Source organism: Epinephelus lanceolatus, chromosome 3, assembly GCF_041903045.1.
Source record: "Epinephelus lanceolatus isolate andai-2023 chromosome 3, ASM4190304v1, whole genome shotgun sequence".
NCBI classification, from domain to species: Eukaryota; Metazoa; Chordata; class Actinopteri; order Perciformes; family Serranidae; genus Epinephelus; species Epinephelus lanceolatus.
Window position 1 is genome coordinate 8,649,491 of NC_135736.1, and position 24,918 is coordinate 8,674,408.

The 24,918-nt window shown below is 40.3% G+C and overlaps 2 protein-coding genes across 3 annotated transcripts in view; one reads left to right on the plus strand and one right to left on the minus strand.

Moving 5' to 3' along the window:
• klhl5 (kelch-like family member 5) overlaps positions 1-12,261 on the minus strand; it is a 74,921-nt gene extending 62,660 nt beyond the window's left edge. Inside the window, exons 1-2 of the mRNA XM_078164407.1 lie at positions 12,079-12,261; positions 8,625-8,688 (exon numbers count right to left, since the gene is read on the minus strand). Coding sequence (XP_078020533.1) covers positions 8,625-8,688; positions 12,079-12,121 — 107 coding nt within the window. The 5' untranslated portion in view covers positions 12,122-12,261. The remainder of the gene's footprint in view (positions 1-8,624; positions 8,689-12,078) is intronic.
• A 62-nt stretch (positions 12,262-12,323) lies between these two features.
• On the plus strand, positions 12,324-24,918 carry LOC117255593 (uncharacterized). Of its 2 annotated transcripts, XM_033624676.2 has the most exons (10): positions 12,324-12,462; positions 13,096-13,389; positions 16,221-16,517; positions 19,571-19,681; positions 19,816-19,869; positions 20,312-20,347; positions 20,462-20,500; positions 20,595-20,627; positions 20,717-20,764; positions 24,743-24,918. In XM_033624676.2, the coding sequence occupies exons 1-10, from the start codon at positions 12,375-12,377 to the stop codon at positions 24,796-24,798; spliced, it is 1,056 nt and encodes a 351-aa protein (XP_033480567.2). In that variant the 5' UTR covers positions 12,324-12,374; the 3' UTR covers positions 24,799-24,918. The 2 variants fall into 2 exon arrangements, with proteins under 2 accessions (XP_033480567.2, XP_078020540.1); XM_078164414.1 differs by lacking the exons at positions 19,571-19,681; positions 19,816-19,869.

The window sequence follows — 24,918 nt, forward strand, 5'->3', positions numbered from 1 at the left end:
AGAGGTTGGCTCTCTCTGCCTCAAGCTTTCCTCGTTTGCACGTGGAAGGGCAGGGAGGTATGATCTCTTTGCCTTAGGCTTTTCACATAGGCGCATGGAGGAGACTTTCTGCATAGGCCTAGGAAAGGCAGAGAGGCCACAGAACAGATTCACACCGCCAAACATAATACTGCAAACGGAAAAGAAGTTTTCATCGACTTAAGTCTGAAGTGCGATTACGTTTAGGCACAAAAACACTTGGTTATGGTTAAGAAAAGATCATGTTTTGCCTTACAATACTCTTTTTCATGGCACTATTCCAGCTTGAAATGCAGTAATGTCTCGGTAAAAAACAACCGCTCATGCCACTATCCCCATTAGAAGCCCAGCAATGGGATGCTAAAAAACACAAACGTTTGGTGGCTAAAAGCACAGCAATGACTCGCTAAAAAACATTCAATTTTGTTGTCTGTTCGTCTCGAGTTGTCTTGGCAGTCTTCTTGCCTAGATCTCAAGCCATCCACCATCCATTCCACCTTCCTGTGATAAAGTCAGTCAGTCACTATAGAAATGTTTATATGATATGTATGAAATGTGCAAATGTATTTGTGTTTTTTTAACATTAATGGAAAGAAAGCCTTCTGAATAAATGCAGAAACAGCAAATACAGCAGTGGATGGTTCTGACTTCTCTGTGTTTAGAACAAAGTGGCTGAATTTCTGTCTATACACTTTTATAAAAAGGAAACACTGCTCTCACTCCCGAGGGATCACTCCAAAGTCTAATTCCAACTACAGATTGATTGTCTGGTCTTACCAACTGATGTGGGTATATAATGCATCTATTTATCATGCATTTTATTGAGCTTTTATGTTTGTGTGTTTTTATTGTGTTTTTATTGTTTTTATGATGCATTTTTATTGCAACCCTGTCTGCAAGCCTGCTTTCCCTTTCACGACAATAAAAGTTGATGGTGTGAGTTGCGACCAATAAAGCACTCTAAAGTGTAAAGTGCTCATGTTAAGTTATATCAACATAAACAGGGTTCCGAGACCTTAAAACAGAGTGTGGACTTAAATTTCAATTTCCGTATAAAGTTTGTAGAACTAGTGAAATTCTACATTAGAAAACAACCTTTTTACCCAGCAGCCACCCTGTGTGCAGAGGCAGAACCGCTCATTTGTTCAGTTGACAGGCTTGAAAAAAAGGTGCAATCGGAGCACATTGATTTTTCCTCATGTTAAAAAGCTTTTATTGACATGGCATTTTCTCACCAGAAAAGGTTACAGCAGAGGAGAGAAGAGGGGGAGGGAGAAGGTGAAACATGAAGGGATACAAAAGAGATGCAGGACCATGATGGCACTGTGCTTCCTGTAAATTCACCCCACTTTAGCCCACTTTAGTGCATTTTCTTTTGAAGTACTGCCTCTCCTAACACATTCACACACACACACACACACTCACTCACTCACTCACTCACAAAAGATGTGCCTGACTCTTAAAACTGTGAAACTTTGAGAGAGACAGCATGAGAGGCCCCTCCGTATTTCTTTTAGTCAACAAAACAGTGAGGAAAGGACAAGACAAAGAGTCGAGGACATACTGTATTCAGAGCACATACAGCTAATATAAAGCACAGTGGTTCCGACAGACAGGCAGCGAGACAGACGGACAGTCAGAATTATTAGAGCCACGAGGAGGATAAGTCTGGAAACCTTCATCACCTTTAAAGGTTCACTCATAACGATAATCTCTTTGTGAAACATCGTCATTTCTCCATAAAGAGTCATAAAGCTTCACAGTGGCTTCGTCTCTAGAGAGCCAGATGACGCCTTACTGCTGACACAGCACTTAATCACCATGCTCTCCCTCCTCCTTCTTCTGCTCTTCCTCCTCCTCTTTAATAGAAAAACACGCTCACTACTCACAGCTTGTGTTTCCTCCCTACGTTTTCCTCCTTTAGTTTGTTTGCCAATAATTCAAATCCCTTCGACACAGTAAATACACTGTTAATGATCACACCATTAGCTCCATTAAAATATGCATATTTTAAATACAAAAATCTCAATACAAAGGAGAAAATGAAACTTGCAGTAACTGATTTTTTGGTCACTTGGGGGCGGTGGAAACATTGTGAGCACAATGTTGACACGTATTCACCTTTCAAGTTGGTGAACTTGTTAGCTAATGTTGTTTATTTACACATCCAGCAGTCACAAAACATTCATTTGGAGTCATATTTCTGACCACCTGGTGAATGTAAGTCCTATATTTACTCTGTTTTAAGGAAATATCAGGCTCTTTAGCTGCTACATACTTCACTATATAGAGCTAGTTTAAGTATTTTCTGTGTTATAGTACATTTCTGTCATAATAAATCAAAAGCTAAAGCTGATGCCTAAATAAAGGTTGCCAGTCAAACTAAGACAGTTGGAAAAATCTTTACATATGTGGTGCAATAATTTATGCACTAATTTATGGTGAAAATGTTTATGTACAACCCAGTCTTACTCCCAACTTGTCAAATACCTACGCTTAGTCAGTGGCCTTTGGTGTTGCATACTGATGCACCAAGGCACAGAAGGGTATGGGTGACCATGCGCATTATCATGTCAAGTGTGTTTCCATTCATATACCTAAACTGTATCCCGTTTTGCTTTTGAGTCCTAAGGCTGCCTGAAAGTAGCGGGGATAAAGAGCTGGCCTACGTTTTGTTTTTTTTCGTCCCGGTGACATGTAACTCATGCATAACTCTCTCTCCGTGCTGTTGTAGCTGACCAGCACATCGGGAAGTGGTAAGTGGGTCTTGCAACTGTGCATTAATATGTGCTCATCATTGTGACTTAATCACACGCCATTCCATTTGTATTGCGATGTCTTGTTTTGGTTTATTTTGAAAAGACGCAAGGCATGTAATGAGCGTAAATTAACCTGTCATCCCAAAGCATCGAAAACTGATACTGGAAGGTTACTTAGGGTGTCACAGTTTGACATGTAGGCCCACTGACAAAGCGTCAGTATTCGACAAGTTGGGAGCAAGAATGTGTTGTTATGTAAAGGTAAACACAAATTTGAGGTGGCAGGTGACAATTCAAAATATAATGGAATATGGTGCAGAAGGACTTTCAAATATTTGTTCTCCTGCAGTTCAACTTTTCTCATTTAAAGTTATCCCTGCTGAGTGAGCACACGTGTAGGCATGACTTACTCTTCTGTCATCAGTAACCTCTTTGAATGTGCATGCGGCACCTACATAAATTAATTAATATAATTGATTTTAAACCCCCTGGACTTTAATAGGTCATATTTTTTTCAGCATGTTCAAAACTTTCTGCACGCAGTGGTGAGGCTATAATTTGCTAGGGCCAATTCAGCTTGACAGGATATTGGTAGGGACATGTCCCCAGTGTCCCTACCAAATTCTACACCCTTGAGTAATGGGTACATGATAAACAGCAACAGCTGGAAATGAAAATTGCAAGGACCCTGTTAGAGGGATAAATGAACACAGAAAAAAGACAACATGAGCTGTCACAGCATCAAACAGAGGACGTTCAGACAAAGAGACGAAGATCACGGAGGCCATTCACATCCCACCTGAGACCATCTTCAAACAGCGACAGGCGTTATGCGTTTACCCTCACATACAAACTTATCACATGGTGATATCTGAGCCAGCTCCATTTGCTGAAGAGGTTGAGAGGGGTGAGATGAGGTTGAAGATCAGAAGCTCTGAGAGCTACTAAGTACTCTTTCAGCTTGCATTAGTTAATTATGTAATGTTGGGACTTGACTCGACTTATCATGATCATGTCGGGTTTTCAGCAGCCCACAGCCATGCTATTAGTCGGTAGGTTTTTTCTTCTGAGCACCATGTAGGTGCAAAAATTTAATGTAAATCCTTTCAACAGTTGTTCAGATATGTTAGTCTACACCAAATTAGTTGGCTGATCAACCATCCCTGCTTTGCTAAAAAGAGGTTAGACAGTCGGCTTTCTCTTGAGATGCAAGATAGAGAGAAGAGAGGCTAAGATGAAAGTTTGACAGTTAATATATGAAGATGTAGGCAGAGGGGGATCTGGAGTGGTATTTTTCTTGTCTCATTAGCATGCTGAATTTTCATTCAGCTGTATGACTGATGGAAAATCTAAAATGCAATGTGAGCTGAGCATGTGCAGATTGCATTAGATGGCTGTATTATTTCCCAGAGGGGAAACAAGTTTGTTCGCCCCCGCAATGTGACAAATAACAAAAGAGACACAAGTCAGACAGGTCACAGCAGACTACTTATAACAGAATAACAATAGTAAAATGAACACAGACTAATATGTATTGAAAGAGGACATTAGTGTAGCCCAGGAGACGCCTAGCCACTAAATTAAAACCCACAATTAAAACAGCACTAATTACAATAATGTATTTAATACAACTTAAATCTGTGGTAGGAACGAATTTGAAAATACACCCTCCTCCTGCAGCCCCCAGCCCCAGCCAGCCACCCCACAGTCCCTCCGTCTCGCTCCCCGCCCTGAGGACTGCTTCCATGGTAGGAGAGCAGGCAGTAGCTTGGGAGACCGACCTATGGACGGCGGCTGTAGCAGCTTGAATTCTGCCAGCCCACCCCCTCAACACAGGGTGTCACAGCGTCACAGGCAGGTGGCCAGCTGCAGCGTCAGGTCTAACTTGTGTATCGGCAGCAACAGTAAGTTTGCTGATCTGGCAGTGAGTTGGGACTGTCCAGGAGTTTGCACTGGCTGGATATGGGCTGCTGCAGCAGCTCTGGAGACTGGGGGTTAGTCTCCAGAGCTGTAAGGCCAGTTTGATATGTTTTCGCCCAATGACACCACAATGATACTGCCTACCCCAGCTAAAATAAATAAAAGGCCAAACACAGGTGAAGAAAATGGGACAATAAATAGGCCATAAATGTGAAATTCAGTTGAAACAACACATATGAAAGGAGACCTTAACAATTATATTTCATCTTTAGTTATATCTCAGAAAGACAACCAAGTATCACACCTCATTCAAAACTTTTATAGCTGAGCAACAAGGACTCTCTTATTCTTTCTGTGGAGCACCTTAGAGCTGACAACAAAACACAAACAAAACCCCCAGCTTTAACAAACAATGATTATAGATCACACAAAGAACAAACTGCATTACAAATCAAAACAAACCAGCTTCACCTCTTTTTCTCTCAACACAAATGATGTAAAGGATGAAAGAGAATTTCAAATCACTGCAGCTATTGATGCTTTAGCCTATATAAAAACATCACTGTGTCCATATAAAGCAGATCCAGGGATTAGATTTAGACATCTCAGCAAGGACCTGATGAGAGAGATCAAATATACAACATCTAATGCCTGAAATACAACCATAACCTGCGCTGAGCCTGCCGGAGCAGAGCCTGTTGTTGAATATCCTCTCATGTACCTAAATCCCTAATCTCATCATGCTGTTACATTCAATCTCTAAACTCTCCACATCAGATTCTGTGGTAATGCAGAGCTCCAGAAATAGCCCACATACAGTATCTCTCAGGTGATTTCAGTCTGAGGTGACGCAGACCGCAGAATGTCAGTTTGTCTGACAGGATTTATGCTTAATGCTCAGAATATTCAGCAAATTACTGGGTCTTGAAGAAAAGTTAGGTGCTGAGAAAGACACCTCTCTCTCTCTCTCTCTCTCTCTCTCTCTCTCTCTCTCTCTCTCTCTCTCTCTCTCTCACACACACACACACACACTCACACACACATTTTCATCCAGTCAGCATTTGCACTACACTGTTGTGCTCATCATTAGCGCTTCTGACTGCAGCATTATAAGTGATAGATGTGTACTGTTAGCTCTGAGTGACAGACTGCACTATGGGAAAGGTTATTACTGGACAAATCACTTGTTTGATTGAGTCAAATGATTAAAATGGTCTGAAGGTATGCCAAAACTCCAAAGTGGATATTTGCTGTAAACAAGTCTAAAGTTCTGCCAGTGATCTCTGGAGGCAGCAGGATTCACTGTAGCCCATAAAAGTATTGGACCGAATTAACACCATAATGGCAGCTTTGCTTTAATTAGCATCGTTCTTGCAGAGCAGCTCAAAATGTAAAGTTTGTCCTGAGGATGGTGCCAGAGTAAAGGTTATTGGGTCAAATCAAAAGGTTTATCTCTCTGAAGTTTTGATTTAATGCATTAGATTTTGATTTTTCCAGTGCACATTTAAAAACGTATACTCTAGGTGGGTAGTTTCACTAGAGGGAAGGCCACTACCAAAAACCAGGGAGACCTTAGATAGCTACAGAAAATTTAAGCAGAGCGAGGGAGGACATGAAAGATGATATCTGGGACTGTGCTCTACAAAGAGTAAATTACAGTACTTCTTGTGAAAAACTGGCATAATACAATTCAAAGTTCAGTCGAGTTCACTTTTCCAAAGCCAGAGTAGCAAAAATATACCCTACTAAACCCAGTGTTGTAACACCCCTACACATGTAACCCATATGTTTTAGTCATGTTCCACTGTCTTCATACCCAAATCTGCAACATCAGTACAGACTCACATAACCCCTCAGGAAGTTTCAGGTGCAGCAGAGACAATCTTGCCTTGACAAAGCCCTGGCATCTTACTGGTCTGTGATCTTTAAAACACTCTCAGAGGTGCTTAATATTGATTTCCAGCCCAGTGCAGCAGCAGCCATATTTGACATAACACAGAAAACACTCTATAAGGACTGTTTTTACAACACTGCTTGCACCTATAAGGATATTATTACACTGGAAATCAACAACTCCACCTCAAGCGTCTCTGTGACTGAGTGAGCTGATGCAATTCACACAGTTAGGGAAGATAAAACTCTCACTAAGAGGGTCCAGGGATAAATTCTTTTCCATCTGGTCTTAAGTAAACTAAAAACTATACCTGATAACCTCAGCAGTTTCTTCCAGTTCTAAATATTTATTCATGTAGACCACAGTATAGCCCATCTAATAAAACAGCTAAGAATTGTTTTTTTCCCCTCATTTATACTTCTAGTTTTTCACTAACTACTTAAAGGAGCTATATGTAAGAAATCTAAAGCAAATAGTCGTAAACTCATCCTAATATGTCTAGTATGCCTAATATGAGACTAAGGAATAATGTTCATATAACATACTGATCTCACCGGCAACAATAGTACAGCCAGAATATTCGCATTTAAAAAAATTTTTTGCAGTCCGCAAATCATGTTTATGTTTTGAATTTGTGTTTTGGCCTGTTGCGCCACCCACTGCCGTCTACCAGTCACGCAGTCAGTAGAGTCTCAGCATCAGTTACAGTTATGACTGAGCTACAGCAGCACGGCAAGCAGCATTAGCAGTGTCCCAGTACATAGCATTAGCAGTCTCCACAGCTGTATCCCGGCAGCAGCGTTAGCAGCAGAGAAGCTGGACTTGCTCGAACGGTCTGCTGGAAAACCAAAGATCAAGGACGCGGTGACGCGGCCCTGCCACGGCAGCCGCCCGTGGGCAAACAAATCAGTCTCCAGCGTGCCACTGTCCAGCAACCTCGAATCTGTAGGGGAGGGGGGGCGGACACGACTCGCAGCAGTATTTTGAATTTGAGTGCAGTAACCATTTTGGCCACATTCTTACATACAGCGCCTTTAAAAAAAGATGCAAATGTAAATCTAAGTAGATGTTTACTGTATTCTGTGCTTTTCAACATTTCCAAACAAAAAGATGAAAAAAAGTAATAGCTTGACATTCTTGAAAACCGGCTATTTTCTTTCCTGCTAAACGTCAGATGAGCAGATTGATACCACTCTCATGTTTGTCTGTTAAATATGAAGCTGCAGCCAGGAGACTGTTAGCTTATCTTAGCATGAATGTTGACAGTTAAACAGCTAGCCTGACTGTTCAAAGGTAACAAAATCTGCCTACCAGCACCTCTAAGGCTCGCTAATTACCATGTTTTATTTTTGCCTGTCTATACCGCACAAAACCAAACTGTATATACAGATATTTGTGGTTTTATGGGGGAGTTTTGTGCAGGGCTATTTCTATATCATCATTAAAGTGGCATCAATTTTCTTGGTGTGTTGTTAAATGTTAAATAATTGATTTAATGAGAATCTGGTAATTCGCTTTTGAGATAACTTGTTTGGGAACAAAGTTTTATTCGAGGGTAAATTTTGACCCTGATGGATGACCCTGAAATGAAGGGTCACAAAAAGCTTTCCTCTGTGCCTCATTATCCAAACTGAATTTAATAGCAATCTGGCCATTACTTGTATATATATGTACTGCTCCGAGTAGGCCGACAAGACTCCAGCAAGCCAGCTGACATCTCCATACTCAGTTTGCCCTGCTGGAAAAGCAATAAAATGGGGGGTATAACATCCTGAAACCAGAGCGTTTGAACACCTGGCTTTCCTCTTAGGGCCGACTCTCTCCAGGCATCTTTAGTCAGGTTTCAAATTTACATCTTCCCAGTCCATCTGCTGGAGCTTCCACTCAGTCAACCCCAGTAATGATTTCTTAAAATTCTGGAAAACTGTCAGGTTGAAAGTTCGGCTGTTATTGCTGATTCGTCAGTGAACACAGCAGAATCACAACAGTTCACTAATCACACACACGATGACTAAAGAAGAGTGAGAGCATACCTGTGGTTTTCTAAGCAGGTTTCAAGGAGGCTCGAGGATCCTGGAGGGGTTTCCATCTGGTCCCCTGAAAAATGTGGAACACTTCACTCAATTTCACTCTGTCACTACAGCCAATTTTGATCAGGCATTTCACCCTCCTCTGCTATCTTCTAACTCCCAGCCTCCATCTGTTCAGAGCTGTCAGATAGCAGCTCTTTACAAAGAAGGATAAAATGTCGGCTATACTGTCTTTTTTATCTTAAGTTTTCCTCATGCATTAAGTGAAATTCAAAAGGATCAAGTCAGTTTGATTAAGAGGTTAAACTTATCTTTCAAGAGCATCCCAGCTGGCACCAGACATCATCACTATGACATCAGAAAGGCATTGAACTCTTACTTCAGACAGACGTTTAATTTTGGTTGGAATGAAGGAATGATGTGGACATTAACATTATGTTATTTTACAGATATTGGGTTTTGTCCTCTATACCTTATGGCTAAATGTTGTTATTCTACATCAAAATGACGTTGGCATGAGATGTTTGGAAAACATTGGCTTTTGGTATTTAACCAACCAACACTAAGACTTATTAATTTTTGTATGTTGAGGCTGATTGCTGCACACTGATTAATGACTCAGAGGTCAGAACACAGATTAGCTTCCACTGAGCTTCTTCATGAGGGAGGTAATGCCCTGCTGAAGGAAACCTCAGCAGGGTAGGCATTGACAAAATCAACTGCACACACACACACACACACACACACACACACACACACACACACAAAACTCTGTCAACAATCACAGGTAGTATGGTGGTTGATACATTTCAGCCATACTCTCAAAATATTTGGAAACGCTTCAAGTGTCAAGCAGCTTTGACTGAACATAAAAGGACAGAAAATGATTTTTTTTTTTTAGTTTTGGCAGCTTCCATCCCGTTCTAAGCTGTAGACTGAGCCCTGAGAGAGACAAGCCGCTGTGGAGTGGAGATAAGGCTCCACCTGCCAGCCATGCTCATCACTGTGTTTGTGTTTGAGTATGTGTGTGTTTGTCTGAGACTCTGTGTATGTGTGTGCAAGTGTGTTTTGCCATCCCGGGTCTGCCAAGATAAGTGGCTCTCAGGAACCCAACCGAAAAATCTGAGCTACACTAAAAACCCAACAGAGATCAAGTCAAATGCTACAAAGGAAAAAATACATATTTCTCCGGAATAGCATGAAATGAAAAACGATAAACGGAAAGGTAATTTCCTCTGCAGCAGCAACAGAAACACTTATCAGCTCTCTGTGCTGTGATAACATTAATTAAAGTGAGTGGCAGCTGGCCTTAGGTCTGTGGAAGCTCAATTCTGTAAAAAAAAAAAACATCATTAAAAGCAATTACACTAAGTCATGATTATGAGAGACCTCATTATTATGACTTAGTATCTCATACTTATAACTCAGCCTATCATGTCATAATTATGAAAATCTTTCTCAAACCCTTGATTTAATACTCACTATCTTTGATTTATAATCTCATAATCATAAATTACCTTCTCAAAATTATGACATTTTATAATTGTTTGATACACTTTCTCATAATTATGAGAAACATATGAAAAATGCTCTCATAATTATACCTAGGTATTAGATACTTATGTCATTATTATGACAAATGTTCTCATAATTGTGGCTTTCTTATTAATTATAAGATGATATATCATTATTATGAGATACAAAGTGATAAATATGAGAAATTGACTTATCTCATAAATGTGAGACAACTTCAACATCATGCGATAGTTCCTAATAATTGTGTAATACTAAGGCAAAAATATGAGAGATATTAGACATTCTGAGATAGTATCTGTATTAATCTCAAGGCAATTGAAGCGAATGCATCTGGACTTAGTTTTGTCTAACTAAGTCCAGTTGCGTTCGAGATAACTATGACCTGGATAAATGAGAATATCCACAGGCTATCTGTATTAAGTATGAGCTACAGGATCATAATTATCAGATACACAAGGCCCAGTCCCATTTCTTAATTTTACCCCTACCCCTCGTTTTTAGGTGCCACCTTTCCCTTTGGAACAGAGTTACATGGGGTTGTGGTAAAATCTTCACCTGAGTAGTGGGACAACCCGTTAAGACCCTAATACCGCATCGGTGGTCATTGATGGTGGTGATTCCATAAATAGACACCATGAATGTTGCTGGACATTGCAAATATGTGGTGATTTTTCTTGCCTGGGCGTTAGGCTCATCCTTTTGCAGTTGTTAGGATGCTTTTTATTTGTTAATAACTTAGATTCCATGCTATCAATCAATCAAACAGTCATCAAATATAAAAGAATGTTGTTTCATTACCAGACAACTAGCGGTGCTCTAACGTTAGCAACCGGGGCTCCTTCAGTGCCAGTCTGCACTGATATTAGACATAAACTGTATAAAACAGTGGATGTACCAACTGTGACATCACCCCAGTGAAGTTGGGATTTGTGGGGATTAATTCGCTCTTGGAGGCAGCCTCAAGTGGCCTTTAGAGGAACTGCAGTTTTTTGTTGTTTAATTTTCTGCAGTTTGCTTCATTTTTTCATCAGGTTGCCTCTGGACTTCAGTTGAATTTAGATGTTGTATGTCATCAAAGGGGGAGACTGTGACATAGAAAGATGTCAAAATGTGGCACTGTCATGCACAAAATAAACAATAGCAATGTAACATTAGCTAGATATCTAGTTAGCTACCAAGACATCAGCATAAAAGTATTTTTTTTTTGTTTTTGTTATGCTTGTTATAAAGAAAAGGCCACTATATGCTGTAACGACATTACCTAAAATAATATGATTGTTATCGTAATTATTGAATCTTTACTTCAAAAGAACATTTGTGGTTTTCTTTTGTTGCCCATGCAGTCATCTTGCCAATGATTTCTCATAACACTCAGTGTGAAGTGTGCCTCTGAAACCCTCCGTTTGGAGGGCCATGTAGCCTCTGTCATCTGTCCCAACAACATTCAAGACACCCTACCTCTATAGGTGAACACACAGAATTGAGGGGTAAGGGCTAAGTGGTAGGAGCAAAGAGTGTATCAGCATCAGGTTTAAGTCAAAACTTTTAGATAATTTTGGTCACAATCATGCAAAAGTGTTTCAAAATTATGAGATAATATGTCATAATTATGAGTAAAACATAGCATAGTAGTAATGGACTTCCACTGAAGAGTCACAGTGCTATATTGAGGGGAGTTTTCCTCCTTAACTTAACATCAGCAATTGAAACTGTGTAGTCAACATAGATGATTCTTGTTTCCCTTGTTTTGTCATGTTGAGGTATTAACAAACATTTCTTTGTATCTTTCTCCATTTTACACAAACAAATTGAAACCCTAAGCTGATGTCTCTTTACAGATATACACCACACATGTACAAAACCTTGTTGATCATCTATCTATGATCCACACCCAACACAACACACACACATTTCTACTTACATTCTGCTGCCAGAAAGTCTTTGCTGTATGTGTTGCTCTCCATTTCTCACTCTTTCTGAGAAAACGGCAGGAAGTGTAATAGGAAGTGAAGTATTGTGTGCATGTGCCTCGTTGCGTTGTTGCTTGCCGTGGCAAGAGTTATGAAAAATATTACTTAGACTCTATTAAAGGCTCCTCTGATGCAGGATGTTGAATGTGTTTGTTAAAACTCAAGAAAAGGAAGCAGATACCACGAGCCACAAGTCATGAAGAGCCACATGAAGAAATGTATGACTGTGTGATCTTATGGTGCAACCATGACGAGAGCAGCACTCGTAAAACTCCTCATCCTCGTGATCCTTGCCTTTATCATCTGCCTCCCAGAATTCTTCACATTGTATAAAGGTGGGTTTATCCAAAACAGCTTTGGGTCAAGGTATGTGCACTCTGTTTTTTTTTTTTTTTTTTTTTTTTAACAAACGCTTCACTATCATTTTGCAACCACTAGAAGTATTAAAGAGGAATCTGTATTTGCTTTGGCTCAGTTTTCCTAGAGGTTTTGTTCAAACCTTGCAATGCAGTCAATCTTTAAAAAAGGAGTAAACTTTATTTTGTTGAGTCGCTTTGTCCTGTTTCTTTCTCCTCATGTAGATTCGGTCTGATGCAACCCCTACCTTTCTTTCTTTCTGAGCTATAAATCAGTCCCAAATATAGCTCCATGCAATGCTGAGTGACTGACAGCCGCTTTGAAAATGCTTCCGTGTTGTGTTGCCTTGAAAAGCTTGTTTCTCTTATTGAGAGCAGCTTGCTTTAGCCTTTGTACTGAGGCACGTGTTTGCCTTCAATGGTTTTGCTTTCTGTCTGAGCCCCTCCTGCCTGTCTTTGTGTGTCAGATAGAAACTGGAGGCAATAGTTTCCATTTTGAGATCTTGCTCTGATTCTTGACTTGAGAGCACTTTGCGTTTTTTACCCCCAGCTCTTAGCTTGCTCCCACCAAGAAATCATTCTGAATATTCTGTTGTTCATTCTCTTTTTCAGTCTTAAAAGTGAAATTCCTCTGCTTTCCCTACCGACCCTGTGAGCGAGGGAATCAGGTGAAGAAGGGGGGAAATGATCTTGAGGATGCTGAAAGTAGGAGAAAGGATATTTGCGTCCCTTCGCAGACTCCAGGAAGTGAAAAGTGGGAGCAGGCCTGCACAGAAGAGCTTCAAAACAACACTACAGATCCTGAGTCAGACTACAAGAGAGGAGAAGCAGACCCAGAAAAGAGCTGGTTCATGTGTGAAACAGATATGGACATGACAGAAATACAAAGCAACATCTCATCTTCAGGTATTACGCAGTTTTTAAAGATAAGCTTTTGTTGCTTTTAGCCATGTGGCTTTATGGATGTCAGTTGGTCCACCACTTTAGTCCAGACTGAAATATCCTGACAACTATTGGATGGATTGCTATGGAATTTTATACAGACATTAACATTTCCCCAAACTGTTCTCATGCCTAGGTTGTCAAATACCAACACTTCATCATGCCCCTCTGCATCTGATATCAACGCACAGTGCACCCCTTAGCATCTCTATGTGACACACAGGTGAAAAATATTGTAGCACCTAGTAATTGTTGTGAAACAGTTGCGATCGTTTAGGCAACAAAAGTACTTGGCTAGGTTAAAAAAAGATCAAGTTTTTACTGCGACCCTTCCACCTCTCCTCCCTCACACCCTATGCAGATTTTCTCTCTCTTAATGCTGTGTTATTTGCTCCCAAAGTCAGGTTTTGTTGCACATGGGTTTGCACTGGAGTTAGCTGAAAACCCAGTGGGTCTCATAAGGATGCTAAAGGGTGCCTTTGGCGTTCAGGGACATGACAAAATGTCAGTATGGAAACTAAGAAGTGAGAGCAGAGATTTAAGTCCTATCCTGTTATGTACAGTACATTCTTTGTATAGTATGGCAGCAGTAGCTCAGTCTGTTGGGAATTGGAGGGTTGTCGGCTCAAGTCCCCGTTCAGACCAAATATGTAGCGTGGACTGGCAGTTGGAGAGGTGCCAGCTCACCTCCTGGGCACTACCGAGGCACTCCTGAGCAAGGCACTGAATCCCCCCCAACCACCTGGGTTGTCATGAATGTTGAAATAAGCTATAGAAACCAAAACTGTTTTTTGTTCCAGACTGTAAACATGTTTATTTCTGTTGGTAAGTTGGGCTTTTTAACATGGGGGTCTATAAGGATTGACCTACTTTTGGAGCCAGCATCAAGTGGCCATTTAAGGTACTGCAGTTTTTGTTACTTCAGCGTTAGCTTCTTTCTCACTCCCGGAGGTTGCCACATGGGAAAAAATTATACCTGCTAACATCAGCATGTTAGCATTGTCTGTGTGAACTTGCTGACATGATCATGATAATTGATAAATAATCTGTGCCCAAGGGTGCACTTACTAGCTTTTTGAGTTTCAACTACAGTACAGGCCAAAAGTTTGGACACACCTTCTCATTCAATGCGTTTTCTTTATTTTCATGACTATTTAAATTGTAGATTCTCACTGAAGGCATCAAAACTATGAATGAACACATGTGGAGTTATGTACTTAACAAAAAAAGGTGAAATAACTGAAAACATGTTTTATATTCTAGTTTCTTCAAAATAGCCACCCTTTGCTCTGATTACTGCTTTGCACACTCTTGGCATTCTCTCCATGAGCTTCAAGAGGTAGTCACCTGAAATGGTCTTCCAACAGTCTTGAAGGAGTTCCCAGAGGTGTTTAGCACTTGTTGGCCCCTTTGCCTTCACTCTGCGGTCCAGCTCACCCCAAACCATCTCGATTGGGTTCAGGTCCGGTGACTGTGGAGGCCAGGTCATCTGCCGCAGCACTCCATCACTCTCCTTCTTGGTCAAATAGCCCTTACACAGCCTGGAGGTGTGTTTGGGGTCATTGTCCTGTTGAAAAATAAATGATCGTCCAACTAAACGCAAACCGGATGGGATGGCATGTCGCTGCAGGATGCTGTGGTAGCCATGCTGGTTCAGTGTGCCTTCAATTTTGAATAAATCCCCAACAGTGTCACCAGCAAAACACCCCCACACCATCACACCTCCTCCTCCATGCTTTACAGTGGGAACCAGGCATGTGGAATCCATCCGTTCACCTTTTCTGCGTCTCACAAAGACACGGCGGTTGGAACCGAAGATCTCAAATTTGGACTCATCAGACCAAAGCACAGATTTCCACTGGTCTAATGTCCATTCCTTGTGTTTCTTGGCCCAAACAAATCTCTTCTGCTTGTTGCCTCTCCTTAGCAGTGGTTTCCTAGCAGCTATTTGACCATGAAGGCCTGATTGGCGCAGTCTCCTCTTAACAGTTGTTTTAGAGATGGGTCTGCTGCTAGAACTCTGTGTGGCATTCATCTGGTCTCTGATCTGAGCTGCTGTTAACTTGCGATTTCTGAGGCTGGTGACTCGGATGAACTTATCCTCAGAAGCAGAGGTGACTCTTGGTCTTCCTTTCCTGGGTCGGTCCTCATGTGTGCCAGTTTCGTTGTAGCGCTTGATGGTTTTTGCGACTCCACTTGGGGACACATTTAAAGTTTTTGCAATTTTCCGGACTGACTGACCTTCATTTCTTAAAGTAATGATGGCCACTGGTTTTTCTTTAGTTAGCTGATTGGTTCTTGCCATAATATGAATTTTAACAGTTGTCCAATAGGGCTGTCGGCTGTGTATTAACCTGACTTCTGCACAACACAACTGATGGTCCCAACCCCATTGATAAAGCAAGAAATTCCACTAATTAACCCTGATAAGGCACACCTGTGAAGTGGAAACCATTTCAGGTGACTACCTCTTGAAGCTCATGGAGAGAATGCCAAGAGTGTGCAAAGCAGTAATCAGAGCAAAGGGTGGCTATTTTGAAGAAACTAGAATATAAAACATGTTTTCAGTTATTTCACCTTTTTTTGTTAAGTACATAACTCCACATGTGTTCATTCATAGTTTTGATGCCTTCAGTGAGAATTTACAATGTAAATAGTCATGAAAATAAAGAAAACGCATTGAATGGGAAGGTGTGTCCAAACTTTTGGCCTGTACTGTACATAATACAGTTTTCCTCAGCAAATGTACTTAGCACGGCTGTAATCAATGCATTCATCTGTCTGTCCACTCACAGCTTTAAAAGTACATTTGGAGATGTCAGTGGAGCTTCAACTCAGAGATGCAGAGACCCTGAATCTCACCTTGTACAGCCGCAGTAATCACAGCTCCTTACACCTCCACCCACCTGAGGAGGGGGAAGAAGAGGAGGAGAAGGAGAGGGATGATGAAGGACAGAGAAAGGCATTTTACTGCTGTCTCCCTGTCCCGCCCACCTCGGAGTCAGCCAATCAAAGCCGTTGTCTCCTTTGGCTCGCCAATCAAACAGTTTTGACTGCAACAGCAAAGGAAAGGCTGCTATGGAAACGGAAAGGTCGGTGTCAGGATGAGAGAGCTCTTTGTTCCCCATGCGGTCATTGTGGCTTTACTCTAAGACTAGAGAGAGGAGAGGAAAGAAATGGACCGATCAGTTTTCATTTTAGGTTAAATTGATTCAATCTCATTCAAACCCGTCTTCTCTCTCAGTCCACAGTAGAGTCATTTTTTTCAATAGAACAAATTTCTCTCAATTCTTCTTCTCTCAAGTCCAATCTCAGCTCTGTGACTTTGTTTCCCTTCCTCTCTCTGTACTGTATGATCCGAGAGTTACAGTACATCTTAATCTGCTGTATCTCCAAGGCTGTATTGATTCTGGCTTGCTCTCTTTCTATTCATCACTCCAACACTCCCCCAAGCTTAAAGCTAGTCATATTTTCCAGTGTGTGTGCTGAAAGCTGGATATCCATCTCACTTCCATTTTTCCACCAAACTTTTCCATACTCTCCCTTTCTGTTCTTTTCCGCTCCTATTTGTCGCTGTTATTATTTCTTCAGTTTTGTCTCATTTCTGTCTCTGAATGGATTTATTTCCTCTGTTTGTTTTCTACTCTCTTGTGCTCACCAAGAGTATATGTGAGGTGGGTCAGTGCAAAGCACCAAAGGAAAGCAGACAGGAACTGTTCAGGGATTACTGATAAAATGAAGGTGCAAAAGCTTACAGGCAGACAAGGTTAAGGGTTCAGGCTGCAGTTTCAGGGTTCAGATGGCTGGAAAGCAGGGCACAAAGCAACACTGACAATCTGGCAACTGGAAAAGGGGCTGGTATATATACTGACAATGTTATGGAAGAGGCTTCTAGATTCCATTAATCAATCAATCATGTATTTGTCAAATGGAATTATACGAAGTACGAGTCTAGTGAAATGTGATCCTATCAGCTTCTTTAACTTGTTCATTGTAATTTAGTCTTTGTTTGGCATCTTCTTACATTGTTGGCTGCTGCTTTATAATGGTGGTGTCTGCTTATGGAATTATTTAACCGTCCACACATCCCAACCTCAACAAGATGGCCGTAAGGTGTATAGCAGCGATCCACAGCAGAAACTGGACAGCACCTCACATTTCCATCATCACACCAGTCAAAAAATATTTATTATTTGTAATGATGCCTCCTCTCTTTCTCTCCCAGAGTGCTCTGCTCTATCAGATATATATTGTTGGCATATAGAGGGGAGTCACCTGGTTCATTGGTGCTGTCCAGGATTAAGCTAAGTTTCAGTGAATCTAAGAAAATTACATTTGCTGATATCCCGTTGGAAACAGATGCGGCATGGAGGTTGTTGTTCAGCTGGTGCCCATCTTCTCCATCTTTTCATTGATGTTTACTTCTGCTTACATATGAAAACCTTGACCTGGCTTAAGTTTACAGACTGGTGGATGGATTTCCTTATCTAGATGAGTAACTGGCAGCCACACACTACCACTTCCCCCCCTGCGCAAACCCCCCCCCCCCCCCCCCCCCCCCCCCAAAAAAAACATTGCTAAACATTCACTGGCCTCTGTCCGTCTTCATGATGGCCTAGCCTCTTAAATGTGAATATATTCTGGTTTCATTACTCCTCTATGACAGTAAACTAAATATCTTAGGGTTAAGGACATCATCTTGGGCTTTGAGAAACACTGATTGTCACTTTTTACCATTTTCTGACATTTTACAGACCAAACAACAAATCAATAAATTGAGAAAATAGTCGGCTGATGAAATTACAATAAAGATAATTGTTAGTTGCAGCTCTACTGCAGTTGAAGAGACAGCTCATATGGACTAAGAAGTTGCTTGTTGTTGCTGTGTGTGTATGCAGCTATCTGCAAGTGCCAAACAATTCTATTAGCAATTGTGTGGTTTATTATCTGTTCTGGCTACGAATTTTTAATATTTCATATTCTCCATTGCTGTTAATGAGAGTAAGTGATAAAAGTCATATGTGTTAAAGTGGAAAACTTGCCAATAATTTGCCACTAATTATGTTTAGAGATGCATTTGGTTATCATTTGGCTTTATTGACTTTCAGTAGAATATGCTTGGGTTATAGCTTTACTTATCTGTTCCTTTGTATAGAACCATAAATTAACTAACAAGTGGACAAATGGAGTGTGGTGACTTGTGCGGTTACAACAATTTAATGCCTCTTCCTTAATTAGATGTCTGTGGCTACTGACTATACCAAACCTGACATTTTAAAGGTCACTGAGAGTCAGTTCCTGAGACAGGTGAAGCTTAGTAGAGACGCAGGGGTATGGGGGAGTGGGGAAGAGGCTGGAAGGAGGGACAGAAAGATAGAATGGGCAAAAATAAATGCAACTGAGGAAGCCACTGTGAAAACACCCTTATCTTTGTATCTCCTCTTTTTAGATAACAATGTGTTGCTCTTTGCACATCTCATGATGAGACGACTTTTTTAGTGTTGAAACGATCATTTAAAGCTACAGTTGGTAACTTCATGAAAATAACTTTTTGTTATATTTGCTGAAACTGTCACTATATTCTGACAGTAGTACATGACAGATAATCTGTCAAGAAATCATGTTCCTCCTCAAACAACCAATCAGAGCAGAGGAGTCTCAATGCAGCTGTCAATCATGTCAGTTACTGCTCATGAACTGTGGTCGAACTGTCAAACTAGGCAGCGCTGATCAAATATGAATCAAGATTCTGTTATTGCATTGCCTATTTCTCACCTAAAATGTTTCCTAAACTCAGGAAATTTGCTACTGCGGTGCTTCCCCCCCCCCCCCCCCCCCCCAATAAAAATGACCAACTACAGCTTTAATGCCAAACCTATGCTGGTTTCAGCTTCATATATGGGAGGATCCTTCTCTTCTTTGTCTGTAAATCAAATATTTTAAGGCTTGGGAGTTGGGGAAAACAAACAGTTTTCAAGAATCTGCAAGCTTGAATTTTGGACAACTGTGATGGACTAAAAAATGTAGTGTTTAATCACAGAAATAGTTGACAGATAAATCAATAAAGAAAACAATAGTTGTTTCAAGCACGGGCCTTTTCTGTGACCTAAATCTGTCTCTGTTTGAATCCCTCTCTGTCCTCCAGATGAGTGGCAGTGTATGTTCAGGGTGATCTGGCTGGCTCTGCTGTGTTTGGTGATGCTGACTATAGTCACGACTGTGCTCGGACAAATTTACTTTAGGGGACACCTGTGCAGTAAGAAACACGCATGCGTGCACACACACACACACACACACACACACACACACACACACACACACACACGCACACATGCACATTGAGTTGGTTTGATCTTTTGAAGATGACCTGAAAATGTTTATTTTCTCCAGAAAAGCCCAAGGTACAGACTATTGGTTACAACATCACTGGCCAGCAGTTGAACGGTAAATTAGAATTTGTGTCCTCTGAATTTTGCTTGAATACAACTTTCTACTCTACTTCACACTTTCCCATATATAAAGTTCAAACTGTGTGTGCAGACATATTATTAACGCAACCTGTGGTCAAGTGTTCATCTTACAGTCAGCATGAAATTTTGTAATATTCAGTTCAGTTCAAAATATTTTGAATTAAAAAAGGTAGATGCACATAAACAATTAATATCAATTCACACACATAAAATCAATCAAATCAGAATAAAGAATAAATAACATGTCATAGCAGATGTCAGGGCCCTGTGAGCACTGAGTCTGTCCTTTCTCAGAATTATACCTTTTTTAAAATTGAGGCAGGTAGACAAATTTTAGCTTTCAGTACAACTCTTTATGAAATGAAAATTATAAATATGCATTATATGCTGTATGTTTCTAATTGTCTTTAAACTAGATGGTGAGAAACACTCAGAGATCATCCTTTCCAAAGGTAAATTGTTTTGGTAAATTACACATAAATAGTCCATAAACTCTACATCATTATTTTTGGCATGATTTTAAATGTAATGAATTTAGATACTAATGAGCTTTTATTGTCCAACAGGGATGATCCCTCAGGCCTATGAGTCCCGGCCTTGGTCAGGTCAGTTCCTAAATGCAAACACACAGTTTGGATTAAAAAAAAATTGATTAATCTGTCCTTTCAGTCCCTTGACATGTTTTTCTTTAATGGACAGGACTGTCACCCATTCAAGAAGTTGACACTCAAGGTAGGAAACTGTCCTATACACAGTTTAACAAATAAAGAGATCTTAGTGATTAGTTTAATGTGTTAATAGTCTTCACATGCATTTTTCAGATGAGATAGAAACTCTGCTGGACGGAAATGTCGACCACTGCTATACAGGTAAACATGTTAACTGAAAGAAGATACTTTTGGTGTGTTTTTTGTTCCTAAATTGGTTTCCATTGAGAACCATTATGAGACACCACTCAGATCTTTTAAACTGACTTGCTATTTTTTCTGATCGTGTTAGGTCACATGAATTAAATAGCCTGGCGTCTTACAGATTCGACAGTAGGCTAGAATAAAACATCCCCAAAGCAAACAACAGAACACAGAGAGTTGTATAAATAATATAAACTCCGCCGTAACTACAGATACAACCACAAACAAAAACAGAGCTTCTCAAGTTTTACGCGCAATGTAGCGCACACGCACACCGCTCTGTACAGAAGAATAAAACTGAAAACCATAAAACGTCAATTTAAGGCCTAGTTCCAATTAAACACGCAGTTCCTTATACTAGCCTGGTGTGGCTACACATTTGGACAAATAAACGCCTGTCTCAATTAGACGCCTGGTCTGGTTGCCAAGCAGTTATTTTTATAGAAATTCTTTGGATGTATAAAACCGGATTGTTGATAACCTTAGATTGTACATACAAATATAAATGTTTTAACTTTTGTCAATACGGAGATGCTACACATCGTTAACACCGCTGATTTCATTTTACTGAAACCAGAGCACCAGAGAAGACTCCTCAGGTTTAGCAGCATGACAAAAAAAAACACAAGTGATGACCAGAGTTGGGTATAACGCTTTACAAAGTAATGCGTTAGAGTACTTTGATTACTTTTTGCAGTAACAAGTAACCTAACGCGTTAGTTAGCTGTTTGAGTAATCAAATACTTGAGTACATTTTTCTACAAGACATCAGTTACTTCCATTACTTTTAGAACGCTGGTCCTTCAGCTCCGAAACAGCAACAACTGTCTTTTGGTTCTAATAACAGAGATAACGTTAAACCTATCAGTCTGAAAGAAGCCACGGAGCTTGTGGCTCGCTACGTGGTAGAAGAAATGATGCCGTTGTCTACGGTGGAGTCTAAAAAAAGGTGGAGGACTCGCTGACAGACATATTTCAGACTCAGGACTTGCATTATGCCTGGTACACACTACACGACTTTTCTGCCCATTCTGAAAGTCACTATGTCACATTACACGATTGTGGAGTCATAAAATCGTGCCGTGACTTGGCCGACAGACATGACACACTACACGATGGTACTTACCAATTATCCCCGGTCGTCTTTCACAGCATGTGTGATGTCATCGGGTTATTCTTGTTCTATTTTTATTACTTTCACTATTATTTCAGTCACTGTGTGTGTTCATGTGCGAGCCGACATGTTGTTGTAGTCACTTAAAAGTGTCAGCAGATGGCAGGAGCTACATTTGAAGTACTGTACGTAAACATTCAAGCTACTGTATCTTCCACAACCAAGTTCCTACAAATGTTTCAGAATAAAAGCCTATGTAGAAAATTGAGGGATTCTCTAGCCGAGGTTATAAGGGGCTTTTAATTTGAAACAAATTCAGGAAGTGTTGAGTTTGAAATGACGGCGCGATATGTTAACTTTATAAAGACAATGGGGGTGGATAAAAAATAAATAGCCTATATAAAGATACAGAGAGATTAATAAATAACGGACCGTCTATAATGCAGTTTGTTTCAAATGAAGCTGGGAGCCTCTGCAGTTGTGGTGAGTAAAAGCCCCGCCGCTATTTGTTAATGTTATTACATTATGTCCGACCGCGAGGATGTAGCATTTTTTTGCTAGCTTGATGCTAATGACAGTAAGGTTAACTCAGCGGGTTGACAAAGTGCCTCTGCTGTTTCACACCATCATTTCCCCCTTTTACTCTGTGTGGTAACATCCCTAGAGGAAATATTAAAAACGCTGGGGTGTTGTTGTCATACAGTTGTCTACGGCAGCAGATCGTTCTGTGTTTCTACTGGTCAAAGTGACGGCTGTGATGGGAGAATTGGATCTCAGTGAAGGGCAAGTGGTCCATAACTTTAATTTTGGAGACAAAAAATGTAGGCTGAGCGCCCTGTGGTCCATTGCCCAATAGGAAATGTAGAATACTCAAAAGTACTTTAAAAGTGCTTGAGTTACTTTTCTCAGGGAGTAACGTTGGAAGTACTTCTAAAGTAATTGAGTTACTTTACTCAGGGAGTAACACAGTAAAGTAACTGGTTACTTTTAAAAAAGTAACGCAGTAAAGTACTTTGATTACTTTTAAAGTAACCTTTACCCAGCTCTGGTGGTGATTCCCTTCTTCTGCAGCTGTTATAAAGTCAGACTATGTGTCCATTCCTCGATTACCCAGTAAGTTATTTGTATTATTCAGTCTGTAAGTGTCCACCAATCAAAAGAATCAAAGAATCCAAGTTGTGAGTATTGTTTTAACAAGATAAAGCAGTGTTGCGTTGGTATGCCAGGTGCTGTGAAACAAGTGTCATAATATAATGGATATGTTATTCAAAGCCTAATTTTTACACAAGTAATATTCATACAAATTCAATTTTGTTTGAACATATTTCCCATCTTTGCTGAGCAACAGTTGTGTGTCAAAGTAATTAAAGGCCTGTCCCATATGGACACCTGTTCCTAAACTAAGCCTGTTGAGTTCATTGATTTAAGCAAATAATAGCCAAGGCTACTAATTGAAGTTTTACGGTAACTCAAAAAGCAGCTGATCAGGATTGTCACAAACAGCAGAGAGTCCTCACACTACTCACTGAAGGTAATAGTTCCTCTGTGGAGGCACTGCATGAATATTTTAGCATTTAGCATGATGACCAGTCACAACATGAACTGCACCTGTTGGTGAAACTGCATCTTAGGTGTGTTTGACTTGGCATGCTCGCTGGGTGGTGCATTAAATCAGCGAATAATTAAGGTAGCTCCAACCTTTTTTTTTTTTAAACTAAAGCTAACTTTAACCTCCTGAGACCCAAATGTTTGTTTGGTATGCATTTTTAATTTCTCCTAGCTATTTGTAATTAGTAGGACCTGATAAGTATAAAAACCTAAACATTATCAACGATAATAAAGTCCCAATGTCTTTAAACGAGTACTTCCTAATTAACAGTGTCGTAGCTTGTTACTGTTGCTAAAATTGGTCAAATTTGTTGCCAAACAAACAATCTTAATCATAAATAAACAAGTTTCAATCATAGAATGTGATCAGGTTTTGGACGTTGTCCACTTTTGTGTCAGGATTGGCTGCAGACTGACTCGGCCGAGATGGCTGCCATCTTGTTTTTACAAGGATTAGTGTATTGTGCTCTTACCTCCACTAAATAGCACAAAAAAGTGTCCATGAACGAGGACAATAGGTCTAAGTTGCATTGATTGCATTTTTGTACTGTTCACTGAATTGTATGTTATATTTTGTATTACTAATCTGGATCTGCAAAGTAGCCTACCACTATCTCAAACTAATGTAGCCTAACTGAAACTGTGAGTGTAGTAAAGTATAGAGTACAAAATTGAATTACCCAAGCTAAGTACAAAAACTTGAAAACCATAGTTAAGTAGGCTACAGTACTAGAGAAGATGTACTGTTATGTGTAGCATGTGATTTTATGTTTTTATGGTGTATGCTTCATTTCTTCTGGACTATTATCGTAAGGCAGCAACACTTGTGCAGCTCCTGAGTCCAAGACGAATTTACCTACAGGGACAATAAAATATATTGTATCATGTCATATCGTATCGTATCACATCATACTGCATCGTATCATATCGTATTGTATCAAATCACATCGCATCGTATCATACTAGTTAGTTTTCAGCACTGACACTTCCCACACAGTTCTTCCATCCTCTCTTTTAGATGATACTGAATCTGGTCCTAGATTCACTGTAACTTATCCTTTATCCGTATTTAGTGTTTCTAATATGATCAGCAGCCTGAATGAATTTACTATACACGAAATGTCATGCAGAGTTAAGATCACCTCACCCTAACTCTTCTCACTGTCATTTAACTCCAGTGTGTTTATTCTATTTTTTATCATGTCTATCTTTAGCACATCTGCATCATCGCTGCCATCCCGCCACCTCCTTCACAGAGGAGCAGGCCTGATGACAGAGGAGCAACCAGAGGAGCACACAAATGGCCTCAGAGTGGACTGGATAAAAATAAAAATGACTGCTTCCATTGCCAGCCTCCTCTGTGAGGAAAATAAAAAACATCTGAGACACA